This window comes from Gymnoscopelus braueri, assembly GCF_963280865.1.
Source record: "Gymnoscopelus braueri genome assembly, chromosome: 11".
In the NCBI taxonomy this organism is placed as follows: domain Eukaryota; kingdom Metazoa; phylum Chordata; class Actinopteri; order Myctophiformes; family Myctophidae; genus Gymnoscopelus; species Gymnoscopelus braueri.
The window spans coordinates 19,984,542-20,011,019 of NC_137613.1; the positions used below are offsets into that span (position 1 = coordinate 19,984,542).

General features: G+C 43.1%; 1 protein-coding gene across 1 annotated transcript in view; it reads left to right on the plus strand.

Annotated features, from left to right (window-relative positions):
• The window catches only part of pou2f2a (POU class 2 homeobox 2a), a gene marked incomplete at both ends in the record, with an annotated part of 79,128 nt that extends 53,273 nt beyond the window's left edge, over nucleotides 1-25,855 (plus strand). The window contains 15 exons of the mRNA XM_080442114.1: nucleotides 3,415-3,477; nucleotides 5,175-5,203; nucleotides 5,785-5,841; nucleotides 9,187-9,324; nucleotides 10,375-10,656; nucleotides 11,047-11,161; nucleotides 13,324-13,412; nucleotides 16,409-16,690; nucleotides 17,368-17,509; nucleotides 19,199-19,347; nucleotides 19,503-19,700; nucleotides 20,306-20,354; nucleotides 21,066-21,216; nucleotides 22,188-22,261; nucleotides 25,467-25,855. Coding sequence (XP_080298240.1) covers nucleotides 3,415-3,477; nucleotides 5,175-5,203; nucleotides 5,785-5,841; nucleotides 9,187-9,324; nucleotides 10,375-10,656; nucleotides 11,047-11,161; nucleotides 13,324-13,412; nucleotides 16,409-16,690; nucleotides 17,368-17,509; nucleotides 19,199-19,347; nucleotides 19,503-19,700; nucleotides 20,306-20,354; nucleotides 21,066-21,216; nucleotides 22,188-22,261; nucleotides 25,467-25,855 — 2,207 coding nt within the window. The remainder of the gene's footprint in view (nucleotides 1-3,414; nucleotides 3,478-5,174; nucleotides 5,204-5,784; nucleotides 5,842-9,186; nucleotides 9,325-10,374; nucleotides 10,657-11,046; nucleotides 11,162-13,323; nucleotides 13,413-16,408; nucleotides 16,691-17,367; nucleotides 17,510-19,198; nucleotides 19,348-19,502; nucleotides 19,701-20,305; nucleotides 20,355-21,065; nucleotides 21,217-22,187; nucleotides 22,262-25,466) is intronic.
• Nucleotides 25,856-26,478: the final 623 nt, after the last annotated feature.

The window sequence follows — 26,478 nt, forward strand, 5'->3', positions numbered from 1 at the left end:
ACTGTACTTAGGATTTTTTTTAGGTAATTTTACTTTACTGGAGTATTTACAATTTTCAGTACTTTTACTTCTACTCCACTGCATCTCAGAGGCACATATTGTACTTTTAATCCACAACTTATTAATTCATTTTTTGAAAACTTAAGTTACTATAGTTACTTTGTAGATTTTGATTATTATTAAAACATAGGCTACATTAACCACTTCAGCCCTATTTAAACTTTGGCTATTTGAAAATCTGATAAAGCCCATCTACAAGCCGATTTACAAGCTCACGATCTACAAGCTCACAACACGTCTCGATGCGACGTAGATCAGCTATTTTGAAATGCTTGGTTGTGCTCTAGTGTCACAGTCCAAAAATAGCCGCTCTACAAGCTCACAACACGTCGTGAGCTTGTAGATCAGGCATTATGACGCTATCACGGCCTGCCAAAATACATTAAAAAAAATCTAAATACAAATCGACTGTAGATTTAGTAGACAAAAATCTTATGATATTTCGTAAACTAAAACTAGACTAAAACTCATTTCAGATGACTAAAACTCATTTCAGATGACTAAAACATGACTAAAACTAAGTGAAATTTTATTGAAAAAACTATGACTAAAACTAAATAGAAATTTGCTGTCACAATTAACTCTTTGACTGCCAGAGTATTTTCATAAAGTACTCCCCCAGTGCCAGCAATTTTCGTGTTTTTTTATTTTTATATTTTGAATTTTTCTCATGAAAATAATTTAAGGACACATAATGTAAAGACCCAGCACAATTCCGCCACTAGAGCGCAGCACATGACAGCTTTGATCATGTCGTTGGGTCTCTCTCACCCTTCTTCATAGATTAGACAAGGAAAAACATGAAAACGGATGTGACGTCCCCCCCATTGTTTTGATCGGCGAAAATTACGTTGTGATATACGACGGCGATGACTGATCGTCACCCAGACCATAGATTATAGAAGAGAAACTGTCCGTTTGTCCGTCATACCGTGTGAAAGACCGTTTATTTACCTATTTTGGACGAAAATGACTGGGGAAAAGAATCAAAAACCGGAAACGGAATCCAGGTCATGAAACCGGATGCAGATGTCCGTGAAGTAAGTGGAACTCGAGAATAACATTGAATATTAAGCAGCATAGCGCAATCAGAGATTAAACAATGAACGCGCGTCCAGCGCGTCGAGCGCGTCGACGGCCAACTGGACAAAGTAGCACTTGACGCGTTATCGCGTCGTCCGCAGTCAAAGAGTTAACACTGATGTAGATGATCTTCTTTGGTTTATTGTCTTTTTCTTGGTTTTGTCTGCTTGTTTGTCTATATTTTTAACAGTGTGTTCTACACTGGTGACAGTAACAAATTCCCCTTGGGGATCAATAGCATCACTGTAAATGTTATATAACCTGCACTCCAGAGTATTAATTCAACAGTGTAAAAATGGGTACATTTTCAGAGTTAATTAACACTTAGCTGTGTACCAAAGATAGACTTACAATATCTCCCATAATTCTTTCCATTTTCATCATTATTCGTCATTTTCATCATTTTTATCATTGTTAATCATTATTATACCATTGCAGTGTTATTATAGTCAGACGCTATTATTCCTGTGAAATTGTTGATCGCTGTTAGTGCTGCAATGTGTGGGGCAGGTCTAACCAGCACCTCAGCATTCGAGGTGATTTGGCTGGTTTCGGCTATACAGCAGAATCCTGACCCAGCTGATCTTATATAACAGACCTTGAAGTTTAACAGCAATCATAAGGTTTCTTGTACACATAACTGTAACTGAAGTGAAATCCTCCCTCACATTATTTTATGCCAGTGAAATCCTTCCGTTATACAAGTGAAATAAAAGATGGGAAAAAAACTGAGGCTTGAATAAAGACCCATCTTTACAGGTTCTTATGCTGTTTTGTTACACCCGGTTGAATTGGTATAAAATGCTGGCGGTCAAGGAGCAGGCTGTTGCACTATAAGCGTCTGACTGTATCTGAGCCTCAGCTAAATGCAGACGATATCAAAGTAAATGCGTGCCCTGCAGTTCCTGCCGTCCACTGTCAATGGTGTCTTGTGATGCTGTGTGACTTAAAGAGTAGTTCACCCCAAAAATTACTTATTTTCTATCAATTGCACACCCCATGAAGCCATGGAGATTTTGATTTGTTTTCGTCGCATTCCTGAGCCAATAATTTGATGACCGGGTGGCTGGTCAGTAGCTGGTCATCAAATTATTGAGAATGCGAAAAACAAAAAGATCTCCATAAATTCAAGGCTTCATGGGATGTGTAATTTATAGAAAATAAGATTTTTTTTGGGTGAACTAACCCTTTAAGGGTTAATTGAAGCATGTTTCCGTTCGGGGTTAATGAAGGCTTGTTAACTCTAACGAGGTATAGAGTTAATTAACGGCACCACAGCTCTTTACTCTTTGGATGGGGGAATGGGCCCTTAATGTGTCTAATGGCCTATGCATGTTCCAGCTTCATCTTTTCAACATTTGCATATTCATTTCACTAATAATGATGCGTATCTGAAAAGATTTGATGGAGGCTACTATTTCACGTTTTTCCAATTTCCCCATATTATTAATATGTTAAACATGGCAAATGAGAGTGTGTGTATGTGTTTGTTCACAATGTGGCAGCTATGTTCTTGTGTCGTTTATTAACTGGCTCGTGTAGGTGGACGCCGTGGACTGTAATGTAAAATAATTAAATAAAAATAATAATTTAAGAAAAACTAAAGTTGAACTCACAACAAGCTCGCAACGAGCTTGTACTGTACATCTGCAAAAATGTTTTACATTTTTGAAAAATCTTGAAAATGTTTTTCAAGTTTTGAATGACGAAACAGTAATTATAAAGTGCAGTAAAGCTACCTGTCGGATGTGTGATGAGGAATGAAGGTTGTCTTCATTCTTCTGCAACTGTCTGAAGGTTGTCTTCATTCTTCTATAACTGTCTGAAGGTTGTCTTCATTCTTCTATAACCGTCTGAATGTAGTCCTCGACACAGAAGTGGTTCACACTCTGAACTGTTTGGGGTTTGGCAGCAAAAATCTAAATGGATTAAGAATTATCAATATTTTTGTCTTATTGAATATATTCAAGGACATCACCTTCTGCTTTTGTCTTTGTAAACATTATCTCCTTTGTATAGCATTAAAGGACATGTTATTTCCATGCAGATTTAGACCTCATACTGGAATAATAAAATGTAATTAATAAGACACATTAATAAGAATTGAATTATTTACATTTAAAACAAATGTATGTTATATGCCTAATCACTGCAGCATTCTAAAGATTGATATGTAAAATTTGACCTTGAATTCAGTCGTATCTCAAATTGTGAACATAAATGAAGCAAAATATTAGCAAATTATTTACTGTGTGTGTGTGTGTTTTCCAGATATCAGAATGTCCAAAGCAGAGGAGGAGAAGCCTGGGTCTGAGTATCCTGGGGACAGCTCAGGTACACACACACACACAACACACACACACACACACACACACACACACACACACACACACACACACACACACACACACACACACACACACACACACACACACACACACACACACACACACACACACAGTATTAACAGGTGAGTAAAAAAGAAAGAAAGAAGCCTAATAATGCAATAATGAGATTGCCGATTTAACCACTTAAACCCTATACTTCATTGACCGGGGTCCCCCAGGGGTCTATCTATACCCCCTCCTTTTTTTTCTCTGCACCAAATCTCTTAGCCGTAAATAGCCGATCTACAGGATCTGTAGATCTGTTTTTTTTTCCGCCTATTTTTGCAGAATGTTTGCCTATTATGACATACCCAGAATAGGGTTGTCTATAGGATTCAAGTTCAAGTGGTTAATTATTCTGTTCTTTCAATATCATTGTATTTCTGTATTGGTACAAATGAATCATATTTCCTCTCTTTCACATTGTTATTCAGCCCACAATCACACCTCAGTGAGTTGTGTGATTCATTCACACCTGTTAACGAACAAACGAGCGCGCGCACACACACACACACACACACACACACACACACACACACACACACACACACACACACACACACACACACACACACACACACACACCTGCATGCTAGAACAGTATACCTACCATTGATTGATTGATTGATTGAATACTTTATTAGACAGAAATGTAAACAGCACGAGGTAAAGTCAGACATTTGAGCTAAAAGGATAACACAAAAAAGTCCTGCAGACTTGTTTCCATTGTGGTCCTATGTATTCAATTCGGCAACATAGCATAGAAATAACACCAAAATACAATATCATCAACAAATATAAAACACTTTGTACAGAGTAGAAAAAGAAAAAAACAGTAGCCAGTGAATGCCATCACCTTTCTATGGGAGAAGTAAGTTTACCTCTCCTTTTGGTCTCCTGAAAGATGGATTTTCAGGCCTGTTTTGAAGGAAGGCAGTGATCCAAACTTTTCCAAGGGATGGTGTCAGGGCGTTCCACACTTTGATGGCAGAGTAGTAGAAATAGAATTTGTGTGATTCATTCACACCTGTTAGGCTAGCGGACACACACACACACCTGCATTCTTGAACAGCATACACCGTAGTACTATCATTATAGTCGGATTCTCTCTCTGACACAAACAGTAATACAAGTGTCTACACACGCTTAGACATACACACCAACATTAATACGTTTGTTTTCTGCCTGTTACAAGATTGAATACACAGATTGTCTCGTACATTACATTGAATGCACGACTGATCAACTAGAGCAGTGGCCTGGGGACGTCTACTGACTGTAGCGTGCGAGAACGACGTCTTTATTCAGGCTTTGTCATGCCAATCATCCCTCTTATGTCTTTATTTATTTCTTTCTCTCTCTCATCTGTCATCTCTTTAGCTCTCTCTCTCTCTCTCAGCCCTAATACTTCCTTTTTCTTTGATCCTCATTCAGCCTTTCTCTCTCTGCCTCTACCACAAGAAAGTAAAAAATAAAAATGTTTACTGGCTCAATGTGTCACAGCGCGCGACAGATTGTGAGCTTGTATATTGGCTATTTTAAAAAGATTGACAAATAAACAGACACACACACACACACACACACACACACACACACACACACACACACACACACAGTTTTAAATCATTTTGTTTTGTGTTTCAGACTCTGACAGAAACAGCCCTGATGATCAGGTGGGTTCCTCTTATCCATTCTAGACTACCACTGCACAGTTATGACTGTAACTGCTACTATACTTTATGACATACCCAGCCTTTATTTGCCCTGGGTGAGGGGAGGGATAACATCGTAGAGAGGAGGACATCTGATAACCCCAAGGGGTGATAACCGATAGCCCCGAGGGCTACGACAGTAGCTTTTACCCATCAATGCAAGCTAAAGTACCACCGCACTGAACTGTAACTGTAAGTGACAACATCGCTGAGGAAGGAACTCAACGTGTCCAACGTGGGATGCTAATAATAATAATAACAATCAATATAAATAACAAATTTAATTTCAAATTCAATTAATAAAATTGCTTGTGAGCTTGTAGATCAAATAGATATTAGACTGCAATACTGGTGTGATGCTGTGATGCCAAACTGCCCTATCGTGCCTAACAAAGCTATGAATGCAAATTTCTTTCCAGTCAGAACATGCAAAAGATGAGGTAATAGCCACATCTGAGAATGTGTCAGCAGCTGTCTGTCTTGATCCGACAGTATGTATTTGAATAGTTAATTACAATGAGTGTCTTTTATCTACCCTGCAGGTCCAGCCCATGAAAACCAGCCCGTTTAGCCTCTCACCCACCCTGGCTAGCAATAAGGTGGGTGAATTCAATTGTATGATTCTGTGTGTGCGTGTGTGTGTGTGCGCGCGCGCGTGTGTGTGTGTGTGTGTGTGTGTGTGTGTGTGTGTGTGTGTGTGTGTGTGTGTGTGTGTGTGTGTGTGTGTGTGTGTGTGTGTGTGTGTGTGTGTGTGTGTGTGTGTGTGTGTGTGTGTGTGTGTGTGTGTGTGTTAGGTGTGCTGTGCATGCCAATTGTACAGTAGGTATATAAGCTTGTGGGACACTTAGTTAAAATAGCTTATATTTAATCTCTGCTATCTATTGGATTTACTCACGCACGCGTGCACACAGACACACACACAGACACACACAGACACACACACACACACACACACACACACACACACACACACACACACACACACACACACACACACACACACACACACACACACACACACACACACACACACACACACATGCCTCAGGTGACACACCTGTGCAGCAAATTTGACTATACTATGCAAATCTGCATGTTTTAGCAGTCCTAGACACACACCCCTTTCTCAAGAAGTCTACAGCAACTGCAGGAATGCACACATTTCAAACACTTTAGTTTACTCTGTAGTAACAGCAGCCAGGGAGGGGCTGAGAAAGAAAGACAGACAGACAAACAGACAGACTGACTGACGGACAGACCATATATTTGCCTCTCTGGAAGAGGTAAGCACTATTGTTAAGGGAAGTTTGATTTGGAAGCTGAAAGAAGAGAGCTGAAAGAAGAGAAAGAGTGCAACAGCGAGGGTCAACGGTTGACAGACAGGCAGTAAGGTGAAGATAGGCCCAGGGCAAAGTTTGCAAGCTTTTGGAATATTTCAAATGCCGTGGACTCAATTACAGCTGCGTTTGACGCCGGACTAAACACCTGTTTAGCAGAGCGACACAACAACAGGTTGTTTTGGTAAGTCGAGAGACCCGATGCCTGTCAACATGCTAGCAGTATTGATCTGTTATTGATCTGCTTGTCGTCTTGAATAGTGCTGTCGCTTTGTCTGTTTCTTTTGAACTGTAAAGTATCTTGGGGCACACAGGCACAACTTGGAAATGTTCTATTCTCTTACTTAACTGTGTTTTGCGAGAGTAACATGCAATAAAGCACTCTCTGCCAGATCACTATCATCACTGGGCTTAGATTTGCAGCTCTAATAACCTGGGTCACTTTAGTAAATACAGATCCTGAATGACTAATTATATTTGCTTCATACAAAGGATGATTGTGTCATTGAAAATACTCGAGATCTGCATACAAAAACATATTTTCTCATACCTTTCAGATTGTGTCACCTTTTTTGGATAAACACACACCAATGTATTCTCTACTACTTTAAAGTTCAATCTGGTGTCCCTATTTTTGGCATGTCATTATTGTCAACAACAACAGCAGAAAAGAAAGAAAAAGATCTGGAAGTGAAAAACCTTTGTAACAATTTTCAAAATATTAAAAACTACAAAAGTCTGCTCCTCAGAATTTAGGTCTCCCCTTGGCCAGGTTGCCTAATAGGCCCGTGTCAGTCGTGGGGTGCAACCGTCGGGACACGATGAAGCCGCTGGGGAAATACGGCAGTTTGTACGACAGATGGTACTGGTCGGTTTTGCGGCAGCCCCTATGGGTAGAAGTGAAAGCACTTTTCTAGGTGCACTCTATTAGACTAGAGGCCCCTCAACATGTTATTCCAATTTGAGTATGATTGGATGTTTCGTTCATGATACAGAATGGCGTTTTTGTTAGAAATAGGTCCCGTGGGGTAAATGTTCTTCCTCTGCCTACTGGAAAAGTGGACGTGCAAAGTCGGTCCAGCGGTGCCTGAGATTAGCTGTTAACAGACACTCACAGACAGGGTGAAAACATCAGCTCTATTTTCATTCAACACTGTCATACGATGAAGTATAAATTAGGGTTTAAGTAGTTAATGTAACAAAACCGGCTTCTGCCACAGATGATATTTACAAGCAAACTTTACAATGAGCCGCAAGGTAATTATGGCCTATTTAAAACCACAGAGTAATTCTAAACGTGTCTAACTTACCTGCTAACCATTTATTTAACCGACTTAGTTGGCCTGGGGGTCCCGCAAGCCAGAGCTCTATACTTGGTCCACCCCTTTTTTCCCTCTCCACCAAATAGCCCTATTTCGCAGAATATCTGCCCCACAACAGGGAGGCTAGGATTCATGTTGTTAAATAAAGGTTAAACTAGAAAAAGTGCTCCTCGGAGCACAGGTCTCCGCCAGGTCAGGTAGGCTATTGTGGCCTCCTGGTGGCGCTATAATAGGCCAACGTGAAAAGGGTGCCATTTCTTCTTAGGCCTTGCACGACAATCGGACACTGACTGCATTCATGATTTGAGGCATTTTGTTAAAAACATGTGTTTCGCTAAATTAGACCTGTTGGTGGCGCTATAACAGGCCAATGTTAAAAATAAAAAAATGTGTTCCTCAACATAGTGTGAATGTGCGTGCAAAGTTTGAGCGCAATTGGACGGTGCGTTCATGATTTGCGGAATTTTGTTCAAAACAAGCCAATAATGCAAACTTTAGATATCAATCTTAGCCAATCAGTATGGAATAAAATTGGAAGGAGTAGTATAAAATAATGTGTTTTACATAAGTCGGCCTGCTGGTGGCGCTATAAAAGGCAGATGTGAAAAATGCAGGGCAAAGGTTTTTCCTTGACCTCTAGGGAGTGTGCGTACAAAGTTTTACACAGATCAGTGCAATTATAGGTAAAAACACGAATCGGCCTGTTATAGCGCCACCATGAGGCTGATTTGAAAAAGTTCAAATGGTAGTTCTTCCTCGGCCTAATGGGAATGTGCGTGCAAAATTTCACGGAAATTGCATGCTGTGTTCATGATTTGAGGCATTTTGTTCAAACTGCAAACTTTGGAAGACATTTTTAGCCAATCAGGATGGAATATGAGAAATCTGAAAGACACATTTCGTTTAATGACTATAGAGATACTGTGTACCGATTTGCGTGATTTTTGGACAAAATCTGTAGGAGTAATGTCAAAAAATATGTTTTGCACAAATTGGCCTCCTGGTGGCGCTATAACAGGCCCATGTCAAAACTTGGGCCAGAGGTTCTGAATTGGCATCCAGGGAGTGTGTGTGCACAGTTTTGCAGCGACCGGGCCAACGGTGCCAGAGATTAGCTGTTCACAGACAGATGGACGGACGGACACACGGACACACGGACACACAAACGGACGGACGGGGTGGAAAACATACTCTCTCGCCATGCCTTTCGGCCTGGCGGAGACAATGAAGAGAATAATAATGAGTACTACTGAGGCACTGATGGTGTGGTGTCTGTCTCCTGTAGAGGAAGAGTGAGGAGAGCCCTGAGATGACCCAAAGCCATGCTCCACCTCCCCCACCTGCTCCAACACAACAACAGGCCCAACAACAAGCCCAACACCACCACACACAGCTGATGCTGGCTGGCAGTCAGCTAGCAGGGGTAAGAACACATACACGCACACTAGGGGGGGGGGAACGATTTATGAAAGAATTCTTATTATCAACGATTCAAAATCGATTCACTAAAACTGATTGGGATTTTTTTTTATGAGAATCGATTTTGGATTACTATACTTGTGAAGACATCAGTGTTTTAGGACGGCTATTTTATCAACGTCATTTTTCCCTCCTTTTTTTGGGGCCATTTTAACCCTAAAGCTTGAGTTATACTTAGTTGCACGCCGATATTGCATACCAAAAATAGCAGATCTACAAGCTCTTGTAAGGCGTTATACATTGCAAAGCGTTTTTTTTGTTGTTGCACAAGCACATGGGTCTATGTACAATAAATATAGGCTACCTATAGATGACCTATACTGTAAGTGGAGAAAGACAAGCACGCACCTGCACAACTTGTAAAAACTCCTCCCACCAACGCTCTTTGCGGCATAATGAGATTCCAGCATGTATGTGGTTATGTGAGTTGAGTGGGTGCCTCTTGTTGGCTGCCTTGCTGTAACATGCTTTTACACTGTAAAAACCTCAGTGTTAATTCAACTCACCGTGTACTGTATATGTCAACAAATGGATCCTTATGGATCCATTTGGTTACATTGTCCGAGTTACTGCCTGCTCCAATTCTCACCCCCACCTCTGCTCGTGCAAACACACAACCTGCCCTACTCTCTCGTGTCCAATGCTCTCTTTTTTTGTTAGCCTTTTTTTTTTTCTTAAAATATTTTTGGGGCTTTTCTGCCTTTATTTCGATAGCATTGTGGAGAGTGACAGGAAGCAGGGAGAGAGAGACAGGGAGTGACACGCAGCAAAGGCCGCCGGGCTCGGGAATCGAACCTGCGACTAGCTGTCAGGCTACATTAGAGCCTATTTGTGGTGTGGTATGCGCCTTAACCACTAGGCCTATCGGTGCCCCACGCCTTTTTGTCTTATCCCTCGTTTACCCTCTCCTCTCCTCTCCTCTCCTCGTCTCCTCTCCTCTCCCCTCCTCTTCTACCCTCCTCTCTCTTCTCTCCTCTCCTCTCCTCGCCCCCAGCTTGCAGCTCTCCTCCCGGCCCAGCAGCAGTTGCTCCTGCAGCAGGCTCAGGCCCAGCTCCTGGCAGCCGCCGTCCAGCAGTCCAACGCCGCACACGCTGCACACGCCGCGCACGCCGCGCACGCTGCCCACGCCGCACAGCAACAGGCCAACCAGCAGCAGCAGCAGCAGAGCCAATCGCAGGCGGCGCAGCAACAGCAGCAGTCAACTAAACAGGAGCAACAGGCTCAAGCCCCTCCTCCACAGCTGACTTTGTCTCAGCCAATCCAGCTCACCGCCCAGGTAGGAGAAACCAATCAGCATGGGTGGTTTGAGCCAAGCGAGAAATGGAAGCTGTTATAATACAAAAATAGACAAACGTTTCACGTTCTTTCCTGTATTTTTTTTTACCTTCGTAATGCCCTTTTGCACTCACTAGAAGTATGTGCTTGTATTTTGTTCTTTGTCCCAGCTTTTTTTCTCTCCAATCCATAAGCACTTATTTTAGTTTTTATTAGTGAGATTTCCTCCTGGGTATGAGTGTGCCACTGTCTCCCAAAATATGTCATTTTAAAGAAAAGCTGCAACATTGGCGTTCCAAGGATACCCAACGAACGACAGCAAAATGCCTTGCATTCATTTCACGTGGCTTTGCCTGTAAAGTGTTTGTGTGTGTTTTTGTGTGCAATGCAGGACATCCAGCAACTGCTGCAGCTCCAGCAGTTGGTGCTGATGCCAGGCCACCCACTGCAGTCACCCGCCCAGTTCCTCCTGTCTCAGCCCACACAGGGACAGCAGCCACAGCAGGGTAAGCTCAAAGATCCTACAGTGAAATCCCAGTGTTTGCCAGGCGACCGAACCGCCTGGGATTTCAACCCCGTGGTCTACCGCACGAAAGAAGAATTTCTACCGCTCATACAAGGGGGCTGTCCCCACTTGGCCAGGGAGGGAGATGTTTCGCCTATGAGCTTAAAAATGACTTATTTTCTATCAATTACACCCATGAAGCCTTGAATTCATGGAGATTCTTTTTTGAGTGGTGCCAACCACTCCTACGCTTGACTTTGTCCTGGTGTCCGTCTGTGTGTGTGTCCGTGTGTCCGTGTGTCCGTATGAGCACGGCCTCTCTGTATGTTTGAGCACAGCCTCAACAGCTGCGGCTGATTGCAACACAAAGATGCAACCATACAGGCACAGGTACAGTACAGTACAGACCGTACAGTACAGTACAGTACAGACCGTACAGTACAGTACCATACAGTACAGGTACAGTACAGTACAGTACAGTACGGTACGGTACAGGTACAGTACAGACCGTACAGGTACAGTACAGGTACAGTACAGTACAGTACAGTACAGTACAGTACCGTACCGTACCGTACAGTACAGTACCGTACAGTACGTACAGTACGTACAGTACGTACAGTACGTACAGTACCGTACAGTACCGTACAGACCGTACAGTACAGTACAGTACGTACAGTACAGGTAGAGGTACGGTACAGTACAGTACAGTACATACGGTACAGTACAGTACAGTACAGACCGTACAGTACAGTACAGTACAGTACAGACCGTACAGTACAGTACAGTACAGACCGTACAGTACAGTACAGTACAGACCGTACAGTACAGTAGAGTACAGTACAGTACAGTACAGTACAGACCGTACAGTACGTACAGTACAGTACAGTACAGGTAGAGGTACAGTACAGTACAGTACAGACCGTAAAGTACAGTACAGTACAGTACAGTACAGTACACACACACACTTTTGAGTAAAAATACTTAAAATGAGTAAAAATACTTAAAATGAGTAAAGATACTTTAAAGTTCCTAAACTGAGTAAAAATACTTTAAATGAGTAAAAATGCGTAAAAATACTTAAAAGATGTTAAAATGAGTAAAAACACGTACAAATCTGTACACACATTTTAAAGTACTTAAAATGAGTAAAAATACATTGAAGTCATCAAAGTCTGTAAAAAGTAACTAATGAAATGAACTCATGAAAGGCACCACTCTCTTCACACTGGGTGTGATTTTTTTTTATTTGATGACCGGCGAAGTGACTCATTGAGTCTCCCGTTTGACCAGCCACTCATTGAATTATTGGCTCAGGAATGAGACAAAAACAAAGAAAAACTCCATGAATTCAAGGCTTCATGGGGTGTGTAATTGATAGAAAATAAGTAATTTTTTGGGTGTACTACTCCCAAAGGCAGTACTACTCGTCAGTCAGTTGGTTTCCTACCGAACACCAGAGTCTACATTTCTCAATGGGAGAGTAGGGAGACCACTTCCAACCACTGCAGCTGTATTAGTTCTATTGTATTAACATACTTTAGCATACAGATTGGTTAAAATGTTTTATTCATTCAAATAAGTTCCGTATTGCAGCTTTAATTTAACTCCAAAGACTGTACAAATGTAGCGAAATGGACCCCGGGTCCATTTGGTTCCATTTGTACAGTCGTTGGAGTTAAATGAACACTAAAGGCCAATTTATGCTTGGAGCGACAAGTGTCGAGCGATACGTCGCGGAGGACGTCCGCCGACGGTGTTACCTACCCCTGGAAAAATGAAAAGACGCAGACGCACGCTTCATAAAATGTTGCATACTGCGATTGGTTTGGAAGACGAGGCAAGCTTCGCTACCATGGAGAGGCACGAGACCACGTTCAATTCCTTGTTTACATATTCTGGCGAGGCTGTCGGCGAGTCGTAGACGGTATGAATGCTCAAATCTCAGAACCCAATGAGACACGTAGTGTGCGACGGACGGGTCGCTCGGCACTTGTCGCTCCAAGCATAAATTGGCCTTAAGGATTTCAATGTGTACTCGGTCGTAGACACAATACACACAATACATTTAGAGTTGTTAGCATTTTCCATTTTGCACCCATGTACCGGCATGGAAGTGATTGACTGGAATGCGTTGGAATCAACTGGGATGTGTTTGTGCCACAGGTTTGCTCTCGACAACAAACCTGATCCTACCTCAGCAGAACCCAGGAGGTCTCCTGACCTCACCGCCCCGACTGGGACTCCAAGCACAGGTAGGAGAGAGTCCTCTCTCACTCCTCTGTGTGTGTGTGTGTGTGTGTGTGTGTGTGCGCGTGTGCGTGTGCGTGTGCGTGTGCGTGTGTGTGTGTGTGCTATATTTGCAAGAGAGTAAGAAAGAGAGGGTTGTACTTTGCATATCAGAGTGAACTAGAAAAAGTGCTCCTCGGAACACTGGTCTCCGCCAGGTCAGGTAAGTTATTGTGGGCCAGCAATTTTCGGAATTCACCATCCTTTCTCTTTTTTTAAGGATAATTCCTTTAACAGGTCCGTTCATGAAAGTCCTTGCGGTCTTGTTTCCAATGAGGGCCTGTGTGCAATTAGGGGTTAAGAGTCTTGTTCAGGGACATATTTCATTTCATCGACACATTTGCTGGCCTGGCCTGGAATCGTACCTGGGGCAACCAGGGCCTCTGGCTCCCTAGGCGGGCTCACTAACCACTCAGCTATGGCCGCCCCAATCAGGATGGAATATGACAAATCAAACAGATCTGTCTTGATTACATAACCATAGAGATCATGTGTACCGATTTGCGTGAAATATGGATAAAATCTGAAGGAGTAATATAAAGAAAATGGTGTTACATAAGTCGGCCTCCTGGTGGCGCTATAAAAGGCAGATGGGAAAAATGCAGGGCAAAGGTTTTTCCTTGGGCTCTAGGGAGTGCGCATACAAAGTTTTACGCAGATCTGTGCAGTTATAGGTAAAAACGCGAATCGGCCTGTTATAGTGCCACCATGAATGAACCAAAAATAAACAGTGAGAGGCGGAGAGAATGGCGTTTGTGCGTGCAATGAAGAGAGACAAACAGAAAGAGAACATTTCGATATGTATACAAAGAGAAACCAGGTGAGACTGGAGTACTTAACAAATTCAACAGGACACGGGGGACCGGCCTCTACAGGCAGAAATCAAACAGCTCTTGTTGAATCTCTGCAGCTTCATTGATCGGCTAACAACAGCGGCCGACAGGGAGTCGATCACACACACATTTTCCAATAGCAGACGTCGCTTCGCCCCCGAAACTACTCAGCACACTGCAAAGGCACTCCAGGGCCATTTTACACCGAGCTCCATTTCTGCACAGTAAAGTCCCCAGTGTTAATTTAACTCTGAGAGTGTAAAAATAGTGTGCGTGATCTCTCAAGCAGCGATAGGTTGATATCGCGTCTGATGATTTACCCTAGTTTTATTGAGGTTATTCCTACCGCGATGAAATGTGCAAGGAAAGCGATCAAATGGAATGATAATAAAACACAGACGGGCGGTGGGTGGGGGCGTTTTGCGGAGGTGAGACTGAAAAAACAATCGATTTACATCGAGGAGACATCTCACCTTGAAAGAAACAATTAGGAAATGGTATAATACAAACAAAATCCATAAAGTATCTTCAACCGTAGATCGTTTCGTATCCCATAATGTATTTTTCTGCTCTGCGGTGAACACACACACACACACACACAGAGGGAGATGACTTTGGATAAGCCTGTTATGAGTTTTCAGGACCACTAATGGGACTTGGGAAGTGAACACTACATATTCAGCCTGAGTAAATAAAACGTGACTCAGATATCTTGGCTGTCGGGTGGAAACCTTGTATGTCCGAAACTGTTACTTTTTCAGGAAATGGAAAAAAGAACCTGTGTCCCAGTGGATCCAGTATAGATATTATTTAGTCACAAGCTCTTGTTAATACTTTTCACTGGTTCAATATTGATAAAAACCCACAAACTTAACGACTTAGTTTGGCTTTAAAAAAATCTCAAAAATAGAAAAAATATCAGATCTACAAGCTCACCACGTGTCACATCTCTGCGCATTGTTAGCTTGTAGATTGGCTATTTTTGCAAAACCTTTGTACGATGAAGTAGAGCATTAATTTACGAGGGGAAAAAAATACCCATAAAAAGTTGAAATATGGAGATACAAGGTTTCTGCCTGACAGCAACGATATGTCATTACAGTATGCTGCCATTTTTACAAATGAGTTACATTATGGCTCGTAGCCTATATTGTATAAGTGTTTCATTCCAGCGCCCGCAACCAGAAACGCTCCATTCGCCACCTTGCCCCCTGACATCCTATTCCAAAGTAAATAACGCACCCTGTCAATTTGGCGGAGTTCGGGCACAACGTCTCAGTTACTGGATCCAACGTTATATGCCTTAGTCCATCTGATTCATAATTGGTAGTGTCGCCTGAATCCAATGAGTGACTTTGATTTTTTGCTAATATATTCACCTCCCAGCCATACCGTTCAGCTTTCCTCTCGCCTCTTTTACATGTGATAAAGCGATGCGTGGATTCCTCCTCACAGGTCCAAGGCACAGTTATAGATCTTCCATTAGGCGGTGATGAAGTCATGTCATACATAAAATAATGTATTTCATGCACAGAGACGGTTAATGTAAATGAGCCGCCATGGCTCCAGATGCGTGCATGGCCTGTGTGGAATTACTCGACTCCCGCGAGGAACGCAGGGTCAAATTCATTTGTTTCCCTGACAGTGAGCTTTTCTCACTTTGGTTTCTTTGTGTTTGCCATCTGATCTATTCAAAATTCATATTTGCGCAATATGGCATAGGGCTGCCACGATCATGATTTTTTTTGTTGATTAATTGTCATACAAATCATTGTGATTAATAATTTAATTGTGTTTTTGGCATTGAACATAGAACATGAATATAAATCACATTTCTATTTAATTCTCGGAAAACACACTGAGGGCCGAGACCCTCTTTTGACACTTAAAATAAATAAGATAACACGATTTAAAAGAAAATCACATACATCAAACAGTCCTGAGAGCGTGTGTGTGTGTGTATATATATATATATATATATATATATATAATATAGTGTTCCTTGTCCTGGATAGTTTTATGAAAATCAACATTTCTGTGCTTTGAATATAACCCTCCACCAACTCCATATTGTGTGTCTCATTTATTCATTCTAGCTTCAATATGGTGACTGTGTGTGGTCGTTACAGAGGGAGAAGAGTTGTGACGTAGCACTTGGCGGCGGCAGCAGTAGCGGCGGCGGCAGCGGCGCCATCGTCTCCACTGGGGGCAGCAGCAGCGCGGCCGTAGCCTCTGGTGGAGGCGCCTCGGCCTCCGGCAGCGCCATGACCTCCGCACTGACCTCTGGCCTAACTCCCGGAGGTCACGGGGGTCACACGGGTCACATGGGCGAGGAGCCCAGTGATCTGGAGGAGCTGGAGGTGTTTGCCCGCACTTTCAAACAGAGACGCATCAAACTGGGCTTCACACAGGTGAGACTTGGAGGTTAACAGCTCAAAGGAGTAGTGAAGCCTTGAATTCATGGGATTTTTTTAGTTTTTGTCGCATTTCTGAGCCAATAATTCGATGACCCGGTGGCTGGTCAGTAGGACACTCAATTGAGTCTCAACTCTACAGCAGCGTTTCCCAAACAATGGGCCAGGACCCATCCGGCCCATGTTATTATTTCAAAAGATTTAAAAAAAACTAAATCAGAAATGTTCTAAAACAAATTCAAACATTTTTCAAAAGAATTTCAGAAAAAAAGTGATGTATCTTTAAGTTTCGGGTCTCAGCTGAAAACGTTTGGGAACCAATTCTCTACAGTATACTATATATACTTCATTGACCGTAGTCCCCCAGGGCTTTTTACTAGGCGCCCTCCTTTTTTCCCTGTACACCAATTAAATGTATTCACCAAAAATAGCCAATCTACAAGGTCACAACACGTTGCAACGTGACGTGTTGTGATCGAATGTTTCCCCCGGAGTAGGGAAGTTAAAGATTCAAGATTATCAACATTGTAGCAGCAATAACAACAATAGCAAAGAAATAGTCAACTATATTTGTGTGTGTGCATACACGTACGCACGTGTGTGCATGTATTCACATTGTAATCCACACATTGTAACCAGTTAAGTCTCTGACCATGTTTGTGTGCTCCTGTCAGGGGGATGTGGGCATGGCGATGGGCAAACTGTACGGCAACGACTTCAGCCAGACCACCATCTCTCGCTTTGAGGCCCTCAACCTCAGCTTCAAGAACATGTGCAAGCTCAAACCACTGCTGGAGAAGTGGCTAAGTGATGCAGGTGAGCACTTTGAAGAGTTGCCATGATGTCATAGCGCAGTCATTAGCAACGTTTTCTTAATTTCATGGACAACCGGTACGCTATGAATTATGGCCACAGTTACGGCCACATTTTTGGCCACAATTATGGCCCCATTTGATAAAAAGGAAAATATCTCTGGGACTCGAATCTAAACTGTAGACACTGCAAATGTAACTCTGAGAGTGAACAAATGGAACCAAATGGACCCGTTACCCATGAGTGACTCATCCACTTGGTTCCTAGCTATCGTTCATTTGGCTGGAGACCGCCTGGAACCCTCTCAAGGTTTTCCAATACTGGGACACAGCAATGTAAGTTGCTGTGGTGTAGTGCATCATAAATGTAGCTAAATGCTTGTTTTAGTTATCACTTATGTGATGTCACAGAAAAAAACTAATGATATGCATATGCCTTCATGCTTTGAGGACCAAGTGCTGTTTACATTTACCTTGTATTTTAGGTATTTCAAATGATTGAACGGTAGAAGAGGCTTAAGCTAGCAGCACACTCCAAAAGAAGTCTGTTTTGTTTTTGTCGGCTCGTCGAAACAGAACAAGTTCTGTGCCAACAAAATAGTTTTATACTCGATGCAGCTCTGCTTTGAATGCTGAACATTAGACCACACCCACTGTATAAATTGCTGGATTGGTGAATCTGCCATCTGGATCTCCACACTTCTATTTCATCACTCTCCGACGCGCTTTGACATATTTGTCTATGAAAGACACTTTCTTCTGTGGAAATTGCGGAATATTGGAGAAATACAAAGAAATAAATCAGCAGCAACTTTTAGCTTAAAGGTAGGGTAAGTGATATTTTTGGGTTAAAACAAAAAGTATTTTGTTAAAAGGTTAAAGCACTATATTCTGATAGTAATCATTGCTATAGAGTGTTTGTTCAGTAACAGGAGTCTCCCCGTCTCTCCAGCTCTTTAATAAACAGAAAATACATTTTCCGGTAGTTGTCAAAATCTCAGCCAATCAGGAGAAAGTACCAATTTTTAAGCTTCATTTTTTATAGAGTTCCAGTTCCAATTTTGCCTGCTCATTTCTTAGTGTCATCACTTCCATTTTCACTTGTTTAATCTATATACTGATTGAGTTCTCTATCCTGATTGGATAAAATTGGAAATGAAACTGAAACTGAAACGAAAATGCATTTTCTGTTTTATAAAGAGCTGGAGAGACAAGGAGACTCCTTTTACTGAACAAACACTCTATAGCAATGAGTACTATCAGAATATAGAGCTATTTAACACTTATTTTAACCAAAGAAAATCACTTACCCTACCTTTTAATTTATATGTAAAGCTAAATAACCGTATAATTATATATAGTACATGGAATGTGTTTGTCGTTTTATCTGCAATTATATCATTTCGTTCTCATGACCACGCCAAACAACCAATAATGAGTAAGACAAGAATCAAAGCCACTGTTTACCCAGGATCTGCATAATCATTGGTCAACACATACGTAACTCCCTGTTTGCATATCTCCCGCTCTCTGTCTATCTGTCTGTCTGTCATTCTGTCTGTCTCTCTGTCTGTCTGTCTGTCTGTCTGTCTGTCTGTCTGTCTGTCTGTCTGTCTGTCTGTCTGTCTGTCTGTCTGTCTGTCTGTCTGTCTGTGTCTCTCTCTCTCTCTGTCGTTCTATCTGCCTCTCTCAGAGACCATGGCTGTCGACAGCATGCTGCCAAGCCCCTCCTCTCTGTCCTCCCCCATGATGGGCTTCGAGGGGTTGCCCGGGCGACGCAGGAAGAAACGCACCAGCATCGAGACCAACGTCCGCATAGCCTTAGAGCGCAACTTCATCAATGTAACATTAATAAGCCTTCTATCTACCCAAACATCTCTGTCTATCTACCTACCTGTCTGTTTGTTTGCTTGTCCAGCTCAAGTATCTTATTCACCTCCTTCTCCATGTTGAGCTGCTCCGCCATCATCAGATTCTCCTCATGGTTCTCTCTCCAGAACAATAAGCCTACCTCGGAGGAGATCCTGATGATGGCGGAGCAGCTCAACATGGAGAAGGAGGTGATCCGCGTCTGGTTCTGCAACCGTCGGCAGAAGGAGAAGCGCATCCACCCCTCCAGCAGCTCCACACCACCACTGCCCAGCCAGACCCCGCCGGGCGTCATGCACAAAACCCCCTGCTACAGCCCACACATGGTACGGTCCTCCCACGCGCCTCCAGGCTGTTATGCCTGGTGCCGGTGTGTCCCGTGCCGAAAATCGTTGATGTGTACAAACTGTGAGCTTGTAGACGGGCTATTTTTGGTGTGGGACAATTTTATCGATAACTGCTGGCTGTTGTACAAACGTACTTTTACTCTACTACAATTGTTAGAAACTTTTAGTTGCTAGTGACTTTTTAGATTGTGTTTATTACTAAATATTCATTAACCACTTAAGCTCTATAAATGTTTCGGCTATTCGAAAATAGCCGATCTACAAGCTCACTACGTGTCACATCGCGACGCGTAGTGAGCTTGTAGATCTGCTATTTTCTAAAGATTTTTATACATTTTGAAAACTTGAAATGGGACATTCTGCATAATGAATACTTTTACTTTTGGTACTTTAAGTACATTTTGATGCCAATACTTTTGTACTTTTACTACAAGACAGTGGATATGTGCCGTTGACAATAACTAAAAAAAGGTTGCTCACATTCCATGTTCTACCTGATTTCCTGTTTCTGTATGTTTGCATCTCTCCTGCTGCCTATCTGTATTTCTGTCTCTCTGACTGACTGTCTGTCTCTCTCACTTCAGATGTCCAGTCAGGGCCTGTCCCAGGTTCCCACCAGCCTCAGCACAACAGGTCAGCATGATTAGCTGGTTAAAGTTTTAGAATAGGCTTGGGGTGACTTTTGACTACATGGAGTATTGTGAAGTCATAATATTTCTGTAATATATAAACAATAGTTGGTATCTGGCAGTGATTCTCAATTTTTTTTTATTTCAATGACACATACAATTGTAATCTCAGGGCCCCAGTATACACTGTAAAATACTCTGAGGGGGTAGGCTACAAATGGAACCAAAGGGTCCCGCAAGGATCCATTTGGTTCCATTTGTACATTGTCAGAGTTACAGAACTGTAAGGGTCCATTTCCTAACTATCAATCAGTTAGCTGGGGACCCCCTGGAACTCCCTCAAAGGCCCCTGAGAGTCACCAGACCCCATGTTGAGAACCAGTGGTATAGGGCAAAAGGTTTGTGAGACTACATCGCAATATTCCAGTTTTGATATTTACAAACAAGCCTGGTTTAGAAACAGCTATGATCTTCTTATGCCATTGCTTGAAATCCTGATGTTCCTGTGTTTATCAATCAAGTTTTGTGTCAGCCAGCAAATAAAAGCAACATTTTGCTATTCTTTAGCAAAACCTTCAGTGAAATGGTTGATAAAACTGCATCAGATACAAGACATGCTGTACAGCACAAAAGTTTAATACAATCACTCCATCTCGTCCTTTCTCTCTCTCTCTCTCTCTCTCTCTCTCTCTCTCTCTCTCTCTCATTCTCTCAGCCACCAGTCTGTCTCCCTCGGCAACCTGTCCGCTGACCTCTGTTGTCTCTGCCGCAGCAGGCTCCGCCTCCTCCTCTGTGACTTCGCCCCCTCACAGCACAGCCAGCCCTGCCCCTCCCAGCCTGGCGGCCCAACACGGGCTCCACACTGGGTGAGTGTCCCCTGTGGTTTTGTGGGGTCCTGGGGAGTTTTCAGCTACAGTTACATTTAAATTAGGAGCTGCAGCCTTCTGCCTAATTTGTGCGTTTCCTAGAATAAAGCGGAAAATAGGGAATATGTCTGACATTGGAAGTCTGCTTGGCTGACACACACACACACACACACACACACACACACACACACACACACACACACACACACACACACACTACTAACACACCTCCGTAGCAGCCATTATTATAGCAATACCAACCCTCTTCTCCATGTGCCAACTCTGAAGGTCTTTGCTCACCAGGAGTGTGACAAATCAAATGTGTCTAAACTATTCATATAGTTGATGCCTCACAAACTGTACATACTTGATCCTTTTATTGAAATATTGACCTTGTAAAAAAAAAAAGACATTGCTGTATCGCCCCGTAATACTTACGTTCTGTGGATGTATTCATGACACAAACAGCACTTTGAAAAAAATATATATACAAAAAAACACCCCCGGTTTGTAAGGACCTTAACACTGCTCTAACAGTCGAAGCAAAAACCTCAGAGAGTTCAAGTTGTCTTGTTGGCTGATATTTGCATGCTACTGCGGTGGGGAATTCGTGGTATGGGCCCTTTGATGTTATGTCAAAACCTATGCTGCCAGTTTCGCAGCAAGTTCATAGTTTCCCATGCATGAGGAGACACTCGGAAAAAAAGAAAACGTGTGCAAGCACAGACATGAGCTCAACCTTATATAGAGAGTGTCAGATACTGATCTGGTGAAGTACAACGTGTACCGTGTACCGTTGTATGAGATTAACAGGCCTAACAACCTTGGGGCTTTTCACACTGTTTAATGAGATTTGATTGCCTCGTTTAACCAGATTGCCTTTCTCTATTCCTTCATTATGTGCAAATGGTTCTCTGTGTGTGTGTGTGTGTGCGTGTGCGTGTGATTTGCGGTCCATACACACATTACAGGAACACAATGATGGGAGTAAGCACAGGGATGAGCCAGGCCCTTATGGGCAGCAATCCCCTGGCCACCATGCAAGGTGTGTGCACGCGTGTGTGCCTGCATGCGGACGCATTCACTCCCCTCAACTGTTTAATGCCAAATTTATGCTCCATTGTACGACGACAGAGCGGCCCGAAAATAGCAGATATACATGCTCACAAAGCATCGCCAGTGGTGTGAAGTGACTAAGTACATTTATTTAAGTACTGTACTTTTTGTTTAGGTATTTTTACTCTAGTGGAGTATTTCCAATTTTCAATACTTTTACTTCTACTCCCCTACATCTCAGAGGAAAATATTGTACTTTTACTCCCCTACAATTGTTTGAAAACTAGTTACTTTTTGGATTTTGATTTGTATTACTAAATATACATTAACCACTTAAGCTCTATATATATTTCGGCTATTTGAAGATCGGCTATTTTCAAAAGATTTTTATACATTTTGAAAACTTGAAATGGGACATTCTGCATAATGAGTACTTTTACTTTTGGTATTTTACGTACATTTTGATGCCAATACTTTTACTAAAGTAAATTCTCAATACCAGACTTTTACTGATAATTTTACTCAAGTAAAAAAATGTACTACTTCTTCCACCACTGAGCGTTGCAAGCTTGTAGATTGGCTATTGTTGGCGTGCGCGAGGCCGTCGCGTGACGAAGTATAAATCGGGCTTATAGGTCTCCATTTCACAAGATGAGTCAGCCATCCTCTTTTCACGCTGCTTTCCATTCTATCTGAAATGAATTTCCTGGCAAAAGCCTGGGACTACAGTGGCCGACGGCGGCAACCTCAACAAACTCACTCTGTTAGGGATTTCCAGCACAAACTCTGGAATTGCTCAGTATGGTGAGAGATTCAATTTGATTCTCACACAATGGTCCGCCTTCATCGGCAACGTAGGCAGTGAGTCCGCCCCATGGCAAAGCTCAGAAATCCGAGTGAACTTGTACGGCGAAAACCCGTTCAGCAGGGCCCTCACACAGCATATCAACAAGCAATTACCCACCTCTCCACTCGGGTGTCCCACGGGCTAAATGGCAGCGGCCATTCAAAAGTCCTCTTTTTAACCCATTTAGACCGGCAAAGAATCTGTGTCATTTTTAGATTTCAAAAATCTTTGAATATATATATTTTTTTAAAGCGAACATCTTTAACTCAAATCTTTGCTTCTGGGGGATTCTACAAATGTCTTCTAAACAGTTTTCTGAAAAACTTATGTTGCTATATATCAGTGGTCACAGTGGTGCTCAAACCTTTTCATTTCAAGGACCCCCAAAAAATGTTTTGTTCCAGGGACCCCCAGAAGCAAAGATTTGAATTAAAAATGTTCGCTTTAATTTTTTATTTTTTATTTTTCAAAGATTTGCACAGATTTTCTCGATAAAAAAAAAAATAGCAGATCTACAAGCTCATAGCGCGGCACTGGGCTTGTATATCTGCTATTTTTTAATAGCCAAAGTATAAAATAATGGTTTAAGTGGTAACACAGTTGCGTTCCCTGTTTCAATGAGTTAACCGAGATGCTCTGCTTGCCAAATCAATCAAACAATTCAAGCATTGCAAACAGGCGTTGCGAATCTCAGCTTTTGAAACCTAACGTATAGGGTGCCTTTGCTGCCGATTTAGCCCTTTACCTGTCCTCCAGTTGCCCTGGTCATCCCGGCCTCCTCTAGGCCATGTGCTGATGAGAAGGATACAGCGCGTTAAGGGAAATGCAGGTGTTAGCACACTGCACACGCTGTGGTTCATTCTGTTAGAGGGAGAGAACCACACGAGGAGAGACTTTAGAAAAAAAGTAAGTGTCTATTTTAAAAGGATTCCAGTCATGTGCCGTGTTGGCTTGGAGAACCACTGGGAGAGAGAGGTTGGAGAACCACTGGGAGAGAGAGAGATTGGAGAACCACTGTCAGGGGGGGGGAGAGAGAGAGAGAGAGAGAGAGACATCAGATCCCACTTCCTGCTCAGCTATTGAGAAATGTAGACCCTGCGTTCAGGTGGGACCACTACTGGTCGAGCAGAGGTATTGCCTGAAGCTCAACAACGTAATATCTCCCCTGGCCAAACAGGCTTTACGTCTCAGCTCAGGAGTACAATTTCAGCGCTCGTGCGGGAAAACCTCCTCTTCTTTGACTTAAAAAGTCAAACGATACTTCACCCCAAAACCCTTTTTTCTCACTCAATTCGATTCCATCAGTTCATTTTAATCCACATTAATAGTGCATGTTGAATACGTGTGTGTGTGTGTGTGTGTGTGTGTGTGTGTGTGTGTGTGTGTGTGTGTGTGTGTGTGTGTGTGTGTGTGTGTGTGTGTGTGTGTGTGTGTGTGTGTGTGTGTGTGTGTGTGTGTGTGTGTGTGTGTGCGTGCGTGCGTGCGTGCGTGCGTGCGTGCGTGCGTGCGTGCGTGCGTGCGTGCGTGCGTGCGTGCGTGCGTGCTTGTTGTGACCTATAGCTTTTAATACGCCTGCATGCCGTCTCCATCATTACATTCAGTCTTGCTCATCTTCCATCACAGGCAGGGCAACTCATTTTCAGTTTGATGAATTCATAACCAAATAATGTTACCTTTCCGCAATGTTCTGTATGTTGCTGTTCCAACAGAACTTAAGGTGAAATGTCTTCTTTCTAATGATAGAGAACTTCTATATAATTCTCTTTATTTTATTTTTTGACTGAATGATCCTTATTTGAACACCTGTTGTGTAGCACACACTTTTCACTTAAAAAAAACTGAAGAGCATATTTTGGCAAAAACTACAATTCAAACAAATGTACAAGTATTAATTAATATTAAATAGCAGATCTACAAGCTCGCGTGTTGCAATTCAACGTGCTGTGAGATGGTAGATTGTTTATTTTCGCTATTCCTCGCACAACAAAGTTTATAGGGCTTAAGTGGTCAAAGTGTGTTGAACCAAACTCAAATCTCTTGCCTGCTCAATCTACCATGCTGGGATTTGAACCGTCAACAGATGCCAATGTGTTGATAATAAGACTGAACTGAATGTCTTGTCTTTTCTTTGTGTCTTGTTGTTATCCTTTCATGTTGTGTCTGTCCTCTGTGTGTTCCAACCTCCATTCTTATACACTACTACATCTCCTCCACCGGCATCCCAATTTCCTCCCTTTTCCTTTCCCTTTTGTCCTTTCTACCTGTCTTTCTCCCCCCTTTCTATCTCTCTCACACCTTTCTCTCGTCCTCCCTCCATCATGTATCCCCACCCTCCCACGTTTTCCAGCCTTGGCAGCAGCAAGTGGTGGCCAGCTGCCTATCTCCAGCCTTGAGGGCGCTCACATGCTTCTGGGCGGAGCCGGGGCCGCCTCCCTCCCGCACTCCCTCCGCGCCTCCCTCTTCCTCAACCACCCCGCCCTCCTCCCCATGGCCGCGGGCGCCTCCCCCGCCATGGGAATGGTCAGCAGCGGCGGCGGCGGCGTCATGTGCGGCCCGAGGCCGCCCCTCTCCCGGTCCCCGCCGCAGCAGCCGCATCCTCCCGGCGCCGGCGACCTCATGAGCCCCACCTCCTGCCCCGAGGAATCCGCCTCTCCGTGCTCAAGCCCCGCCTCCTTCTGCTCCTTCAGCGAAGGCGCCTCCTCGCCGCCGCCCCTGGAAGGGGCCATGGCCGAGTGACGCCCGACCGACAGCCAGCATCACCCTATCAGAGGAGAGGAGGACGGCGAGGAGGAGCTTTAAATAGTTATTTATACAACCTCGCCTTTCAACCAAAGCCATCTCTCTGTCGGATCCATCGCCGCTCTCTGCTCTGTCTCCCTCTCCCCCTCCCCGACTGACGTCTACCGAAGCCAAAAATACACACAGACAGAAGTTGGGGAGGAAAGAGAGAGGGGGAGAGAGAGAGAGAGAGAATGGAGGGAAGATGGAGAGGACGGAGAGAACAGGAGAACGGAGGAGGGGGGTATCTGAAACCAAATAAAAACTGATCTATCTATACAGCTGGAGAGGTGGCAGTGTGGAACGCTTTTTGCTGGGCAGAGGAAACTACAAACGTTACTTTTGGAGAGGGTGTGTTTGGAGGGCTGAAATGACAAGACCAAGACTCGCCAAAAACTGGGTGTCAAATGGAAATACGTCTTTTTTTTTTACCTGGAAAGAATTAACCAAATAGAGGTGGGGGGGGGGGGGGGGGCTGTGACTCTCACACACAACACACAAAGATGAAAATGACAAACATACCAAAATCTCCAAATACCAAAAACTGAAAACCAAAAACTAAGAAGAAAACAAATGGAAAG